Source organism: Xiphophorus couchianus, chromosome 3 (assembly GCF_001444195.1).
Source record: "Xiphophorus couchianus chromosome 3, X_couchianus-1.0, whole genome shotgun sequence".
In the NCBI taxonomy this organism is placed as follows: Eukaryota; Metazoa; Chordata; class Actinopteri; order Cyprinodontiformes; family Poeciliidae; genus Xiphophorus; species Xiphophorus couchianus.
The window spans coordinates 3,261,412-3,269,753 of NC_040230.1; the positions used below are offsets into that span (position 1 = coordinate 3,261,412).

Consider the following 8,342-nt stretch of genomic DNA (forward strand, 5'->3'; position numbering starts at 1 on the left):
TGACACTTGAAAAGTTCATACAGTGCTGTGCGGGACAGTTCTCAAAAGCACTGAGTAAACTAACTTAAAAATATATTTTTTATTTGTGGTGCTGAACCAAAAATACTCAAAGAAAAATACAAACAATGCCTTGAAAATGTGTTTATACTGAACAGATTTATATTATTTTTGCTTTTTCTCTTTTAATGAGACCAAGATTATTGGACCAAAAAGAAAATGCAGTTGTCTCTATTTTAGACTTTAGTGGCCTTTATTGCGTAATAAATTGACAGAAAATATGGAGAAGAAAGAAGGGGAAGACATGCAGAAAATGGCCATAGGATGGGAATCGAACCCAAGACAACTCAGGATGTTACTGTAGCTCTGATCCACATTGATGATGAAAGCAAGACAATGACAACTTTTTGGGGGACGTCCTTTTTCCTGATGATGTCAAAGTTGGTGAGGGAAAATGCAAGTCAGGGAATATACAAGCCCGTTTGAGTTTGGTACACAGAAAATCCATGTGTCCAACAGACAGTACAGCTACAGATGCTTCAATACTTTAGAACAATGTTATGTGACATGCTATTGGCTGATGTTTGCAAAGCAGCCAATCCTGGAGCTCCATTCATCTTCCTTGGTGCTGATTGGCTGTATCACCAAGAGTGAAAATAGGGAAAACAGTGGATGCTAGCTTCTATTTCTACTGTACGTATTAATACATGATAAAGTATATTTGGTGTTTGAACTATTAGAGGAAGTCTCAATTTTATTCCTTGCAGGTATCAGAGATCCACAGTGTGTAAACTTTGATACCAATAACCAGTACATATCTAATAATCGATGCTTCATTGATTAAACAGACTGTTTCTTGCTTTGTGTTAATAAGACCTAAACCTTAATGCATCGGCTCAACCTGCTTCTGGCAACAACATATCCAAATTACCAAGTGAGTCTGGTAAGTCCTGAACAAGCTGCTGCTCTGATGGGTTAACTGGGAATGCTCAGCTCAGCGTTATACAGACAGCCATCTTCATAAACTGCCATCACACACATCATCATCAAACTTCACACCTCTCTAATGTGATCATGAGGGGCTTTGAGAGCCTCATATTAAACACATTAGGCCTCCATCTTTCCTCCTGCAGATGCAACAGATAGACAGACGGTACAACCGCTACAGTTTCCAAACATCTCTCACCCTGATGGAGCAAAGTGAGAGTTAGGTGAGAATCCTTTCTGACTTTCAGATCAGTGCAGTGGCTGATCTTAACTCTCTCTCTCTCATCTACAACTTAATTAAAGTGTTTTCTTTTACAAGTCCACCCACAAACTGTCAGGCAGGGTTATTGTCTCTCGTCCAAGTTTCACACTCAACATCAGCAAGCAACAAGTCTGTGAGCTCGGTCCAACGCTCTATCAACCACACACAAACCCATCACATTAACTCAATTGTTAAATTTGCACATGATATGTGAGTCTTTTTTTTATCATGTGAAATAGTTTGGCTCCTGGGAAGAATTTGTCAAGCTTGCACAGTGGGGCTCAGAATGCTTTTTAACTCAAAACGCTGCCGAAACAAAACAATTAATTATTCTAAATGAAAAAAAAATTGCCTGGACGTTTATGAGTGGAGATTTATAAATAAACTGTTTGAAAAGAATCCACATCTTAAAATTCCAGGGAGAGCACATCTCTGACAGCCTCACCTGGTCTGACGAACACATGGCTGCTGTCAGAGAGGCCCAGCAGCTTCTGCGTTTCAGTTTCTCAGTTCTTTCAGAAAGGAATGATTAAACACTTGATTTCAGTACATTTCCAAAATATTACTGAAGTATGTGATGCACAAGTTTTAATTTGCTGTCCACTCTAAACATAGGCAGGTATGAGATTAGTTTTATAACCCTGGCATCAAAATACTAGTTTCATGGAATTATGATGTTATATTACAAAGATTTAAAGCTAAATATGCAACATGATTTAATCTTGCTTTTATTTCAAATAGTTTCCTCATTATTTTAATCTGATGTCCAAACATTTGAACAGCTGTTAGCGTCTTTTTCTTAAGAATTGGAATAGATATTATTCTTCTTTCAGCCAGCAGCAAGTGTGAGAGGGACTGCACTATTTTTATTTCTTTGCATCAATTTTGGTATTATTTGATTTTTGTCTGTTTCCTGGTTTTACCATCACTTCCTCTCGGCATCCAGTAATCAGTCTCCCAAGTAGAAATACTCCTTAGCTCTGTTACTCTATTGTCAGATCTCATGTCCCATGTTGCTTTTTCATTCCTGATTCATTTTTCTTAACTTCTGTAATATGTGTTTTATCACTTAAATTTTGTCTGTTCACATAAACTGCATTTCTATTGCCCATATTATTGTGCAATTTGGAATTACAAAAATAAATTCACTTATGGAAACATGTCAATTTTGAATTTTTGATAAAACGGTTTTGCTCTAAGATGAGGTGGAGTTTTAGCTGTATTGAAATTATTTCAATATTTATGTATTTTGCAAATCTGAAATGAAGACACTTTTTTTCACCTCACACGATAATAACAACCAGATGTTATTACTGGCAGAGAAGATGCAGACAATGATGAAGGTGTGGCTTGTTTTTTAATGACTTATCGGATTAACAAACGAGATTTTCTTGCATTCATATTTAATGGAAATACTGCAATTGCAAAATTATGTTCATTTGAGGTTAGTAGAACATTGACAAAGGTTTGCACACATTTTGTAATGGAAACACAGCCAGTGCTACATTGCGCTCTTATAGTCATATTCAAATTTAATGGTCAAAAGTACTCTAATTTAACATTTTGTACTATTTATGCAATTATTAGAAGCCCAATGTTCACCAACTTTCAACTTCACAATTTAAGAACTTAATTATTTTTCATGGTCTCTACTTGAACCTGTTTTGTATTTTCATCATTTCATTTTCTACAAAAACTCAATTCCCTTACTTACATTAAACCTGTTTAAACATGTTAAATATGAGAATGGACATGGAACCAAAGTTTAATTTCAGCATAACAGCAGGACTCAGGACTGGAGCCACAACACAGCTGCCACCATCAGATTGGGAGGATGAGTTTGTAATGAAAAATCTTATTTTTACCAATATCTAAAACTGCAGGACACAGATAACAGCCAGACGACTCCAGAAAATGTGTTCATCACATGCCATGTATGTTACAGTAGACTGAGAAGATCTTTAACAATTATATTTCATCAGAGACTCAGCACAAGGCATCCATCCATCCATCCATCCATCCATCCATCCATCTTCTTACACTCTTGTCCCTAGTGAAGTTGGGAGGGGTGCTGGTGCCTATCTCCCACAAATGTATCAGGCGAGAGGTGGGGTACACAGAGACAGACAGGATAAACAACCAAGCCCCCCCCCCCCCCCCCCCCCCCCCCCCCACCCACCCACCCCACACACACCACACACACACACACACACACACGCATGCACATTGAGAACATACAAATTCCATGCAGAAAGACCCCGGGCAGGGAATCAAACCCAGGACCTTCTTGCTGCAAGGCAACAGTGCTACCAGCTGTGCAGCCCTAGATTATTGACGTCCACTACTTATTCTGATTTAGTTCATAATTCATGTAAAAAATCTAATAGTTTAATATATTCAAATATATGATCCCTGTGTAGATTTGTGGATTTTTAGCTGTGATATGGAAACAAGAGCTTTAGTGATGAACTAAGTAAATATTTAACTCTTCACTGCAAAAGAGGAGACAAAGGTAAGATTTGCAGTTCTGCTCCTTTTTTGCAGGCTATAAAAACTTGATAACTTTCCCCTTCTTTTACTCTAAAACACGGCCGTTCCTCTCTGACCACAAATTTCCTTCTTCCCTCCCCTTCAGATTGGACACACACCTCTTTACACCCCCAATGGGACTAATGGGGCCCTACTGGAACAACAGGAGCTACAATCTGATCTGATGAGTTAAAGTGAATTACATTTAGCTTTAAGATGCTGCATGTCTACAAGCTGCAGAATCAATATTAAGTCACATACGTACACCTTGTTTGGGACAACAAGCGTCAAAACAGATACAAAATATACAGATACAAAATGTTTAAACAGGTTCTATGTAAGTTTTATCTCTCAAGGGTCAGTCAGAGATATTTCTAAGAGATGAAGAAGAGGATTTTGTTTTCAGTTTTGGCAGATTGTGGCAGTTTCGGATTAATGTTGGGAGAGCAGAAAGATTTCTGTTTTCATGAAAGGAAGCTGCCATCTGGATGCAAGAGATAAAAGAGAAAAACCATATCTCATCTCTGAGTTCATGTAGAGTGGGTTTGCATTTTGCTTCACTCACCATGTGAAAAGACCAGGTGAGATGGAACCAAAGTACCTGTCTCTCTAAGTGCCCTGGTCCAGTTTTAAAGTACTGAGTCCTGAACTTTGCATAACAATTCAAACTAGTCATGTTTCTAATATGTGAACACTATAAAATAAAGAAAAATACAAAACACAAAAACGCCTAAAAAAAAAAAGATGCTACAGTTCCAACAAAGCAAGTCTTGAAGCATAACTGCACTTCTGTTTCACATTAAAATCTCAACAATTTCAAAAACATAAGCCAGCCTCTTGTGATTTGTCTGGTAAAATTAAATTCTGTTCCCCCTGGAAAACAGTAAGAAAGAAGGTATAGTCAGAACTGAAGCTTAAAACAAGATGCAACAAGTGAACGGATCCTGCAAAACAGGATGTCTGTCCCTAAAGATCGCAGACTTCCTTTGATAGATCACTGAACATGAAAATCTTAAAGCTTGAGATGTTTTGGAAATAAAATGAGAATAAAAACGGCATAAAGTGGTATAGCACGGGTAGTGCAGAAAAATTAAACATTTTGATGGAAAACACTTTTTTTTGCCAAAAACTGAGGCTGTTCATGATTAATTTTGTTTTGCTTCCATCCATGTTTGCATTGTTTAATTAAACTAAATGGAGTTGAATGTGATGAAAAGTGTTACCAAACAATAAAGTGCTTGTTAAAGCATCACAAACCTTTTCCTGAGATGCAGAGCTAATTCAGCTAGTGCTGAGAGTAATGCAGGCTGTTTGAGAATCAGTCATAATAAATGAACAGCTGCACATCTGGAGATGCGGCTCTCAGAAGAAGAGCGACTCAAAAGCTCTACTTAAAATCGTTCTGGTTGTTTGATTCCAGCAGCAAATCTGAGCCACTCTGCCGACACTGAGCCACATCTCCCTGCTGAAAATCTCCAGAATGGGACATGTTGGAATTAATCGTGCGAATAATCGTCAACATTTCTGTTTCATAAAACCCTCAGAGAGCCTGGAGGATATGTAAAAAATTAAAAACAAGCAAGAGAAGCAACAGGTGCAGATTCAGAAAAAGCTCTTCTATGAATGTTCATCAGTCATTTATCTTGAGGTCTCTACATATATATATATATATATATATACTCATTGTATTATTGTTTCATAAGTTATTTCATTATAAAAACTAGTGACTCTTTCCATATCAATAAAAATCAGGGACTACCAAAAATGTATTTTATAGGTTTATTTCCTTTGTTTCAAGTGAACAAAATACATTTTCTTTATTTTACTTTGAAGTTCATGAAAAAAAGTACCAGAATTTGATATGATATCTTAATGTTTATACGCCAAAATAATATTCCCAGCATTATTATCATCATCAAGCCTAATGTATTACTTTTAAACGTTCAAGAAACCCAAGAAAAGCCAGTTATTATTCTATCAAGAACTGAAAACTACTGCATTATCAGTAACCATAAAGTAAACTCATAAGACTATGATGCAAACATTGATTTTTCTGTATCCTGCAGCCATGATAGAGCAAATGGAAAACAAACATCAGATTTCCCTGAGAAACCAAACACACCCGGTGTCACCAGCAGAGAGTTTTGGTCACTCAGTCAGTTGTTTTGAACAGAAAACTGTTGTGAAGAAAACTTGACATTTTATTACTTTCAGAGCCCTCCTCTTCCTGGTCTCAAACAAACATTAAAGCTGGGTGGAACCAGCAGCTGCTGAAGGACGAAGCTCATTGGCTGTAGCCTCTCTGCCCTGACATGTGATTGGTGGATCAGAGCTCAAGCTTTATTCTCTTCTTAGGAAATGAAACTAACAGTCAGTGTGACTGAGAGGAGAAATGGAGCAGCTGGACCGAGAAACCTTCTCCTGTTCCATCTGTCTGGATCTACTGAAGGATCCGGTGGCTATTCCCTGTGGACACAGCTACTGTATGAACTGTATTACAAACTTCTGGGATGAAGGTGAGAAAAACAAAAACTACCACTGTCCTCAGTGCAGGAAAACCTTCACACAGAGGCCTGACCTGCAGAAAAACACCATGTTAGCAGCTTTAGTGGAGCAGCTGAAGAAGACTGAACTCCAAGCTGCTCCTGCTGATCTCCACTATGCTGGACCTGAAGATGTGGCCTGTGATTCCTGCACTGGAAGAAAACTGAAAGCCATCAAGTCCTGTTTATTCTGTCTGGCCTCTTTCTGTGAGAAACACCTCCAGCCTCATCATGATGTGGCTCCATTTAACAAACACAAGCTGGTGGAGCCCTCCAAGAACCTCCAGGAGAACATCTGCTCTTGTCATGATGAGGTGATGAAGATGTTCTGCCGCACTGATCAGAAGTGTATCTGTTATCTCTGCTCTGTGGATGAACATAAAGGCCATGACACAGCTGCAGCAGAAAGGACTGAGAGGCAGAGAGAGCTGGAGGAGAGACGAGGAGAAATCCAGCAAATGATCCAGGACCAGGAGAAAAATGTGAAGCTGCTTCAACAGGAGGTGGAGGCCATCAATCACTCTGCTGAGAAAACAGTGGAGGACAGTGAGAAGATCTTCACTGAGCTGATCCGTCTCCTCCAGAAAAGAAGCTCTGAGGTGAAGCAGCAGATCAAATCCCAGCAGGAAACTGAAGTGAGTCGAGTCAAAGACCTTCAGGAGAAGCTGGAGCAGGAGATCACTGAGCTGAAGAGGAAAGACGCTGAGCTGGAGCAGCTCTCACACACAGAGGATCACAACCAGTTTCTCCTCAACTACCCCTCACTGCCAGCACTCAGTGAGTCTACACACTCATCCAGGATCAACATCCGTCCTCTGAGACACTTTGAGGACGTGACAGCAGCTGTTTCAGAGCTCACAGAGAAACTACAGGACATCCTGAGATACTCATGGACAAACATCTCAGTGACAATCACTGATGTGGATGTTCTACTGTCAGAACCAGAACCAAAGAGCAGAGCTGGATTCTTAAGATATTCATGTGAAATCACACTGGATCCAAATACAGCACACACACAGCTGTTACTATCAGAGGGAAACAGGAAGGTGACAACAATGAATCAGGATCAGTCTTATTTTAGTCACCCAGACAGATTTACTTATTGGTTTCAGGTTCTGAGTAGAGAGAGTCTGACTGGATGTTGTTACTGGGAGGTGGAGTGGAGAGGGAAACAAGTTTATATAGCAGTGGCATACAAGAACTTCAGCAGAGTAGGAAATGGGAATGAATGTGGATTTGGACGTAATGACAAATCTTGGGCCTTAGAGTGTTACCAAAACAGTATTAAATTTGGTCACAACAATATCTGGACCTCCATCTCAGGTCCTGGTTCCTCCAGAATAGGAGTGTATCTGAATCACAGAGCAGGTATTCTGTCCTTCTACAGCGTCTCTGAAACCATGACTCTCCTCCACAGAGTCCAGACCAGATTCACTCAGCCGCTACTGGCTGGAGTTACATTTTGTTACTTTGGAAACTCTGCAGAGTTCTTTAAGCCCAAATAGATTTTCTCTTTCTTTTTTTTTCTGATTGATCACGGTTCATTGTTCTGATGTCTTTGCTCTGCTGTTCTGCTCTTTATGTTTCTGGTTTCAATTGTAGTTCTCTGGGTTTCAGGATTCATAAAGGAAAACATTGCTGATTTATTTTGTTCTTATGACAGAAATTTTTCTCCACATGAAAATATAAAAAAAAAAATTATACATTTTGATGGAAAACACTTTTTTTTTTTTTTTTTGCCAAAAACTGAGGCTGTTCATGATTAATTTTGTTTTGCTTCCATCCATGTTTGCATTGTTTAATTAAACTAAATGGAGTTGAATGTGATGAAAAGTGTTACCAAACAATAAAGTGCTTGTTAAAGCATCACAAACCTTTTCCTGAGATGCAGAGCTAATTCAGCTAGTGCTGAGAGTAATGCAGGCTGTTTGAGAATCAGTCATAATAAATGAACAGCTGCACATCTGGAGATGCGGCTCTCAGAAGAAGAGCGACTCAAAAGCTCTACTTAAAATCGTTCTGGT

General features: G+C 38.9%; 1 protein-coding gene across 1 annotated transcript; it reads left to right on the forward strand.

The window, feature by feature from the left end:
* The first annotated feature begins 6,124 nt into the window (after positions 1 to 6,124).
* Positions 6,125 to 7,980, forward strand: LOC114138503 (tripartite motif-containing protein 16-like). The gene has a single exon (XM_028007817.1). It carries the CDS (start codon positions 6,168 to 6,170, stop codon positions 7,821 to 7,823), a length of 1,656 nt encoding a protein of 551 aa, XP_027863618.1. The 5' UTR covers positions 6,125 to 6,167; the 3' UTR covers positions 7,824 to 7,980.
* Positions 7,981 to 8,342: the final 362 nt, after the last annotated feature.

Bases quoted from the DNA above. Each gene is read 5' to 3' on its own strand.
- LOC114138503 (XM_028007817.1), top strand. From the start codon at position 6,168: ATGGAGCAGCTGGACCGAGAAACCTTCTCCTGTTCCATCTGTCTGGAT.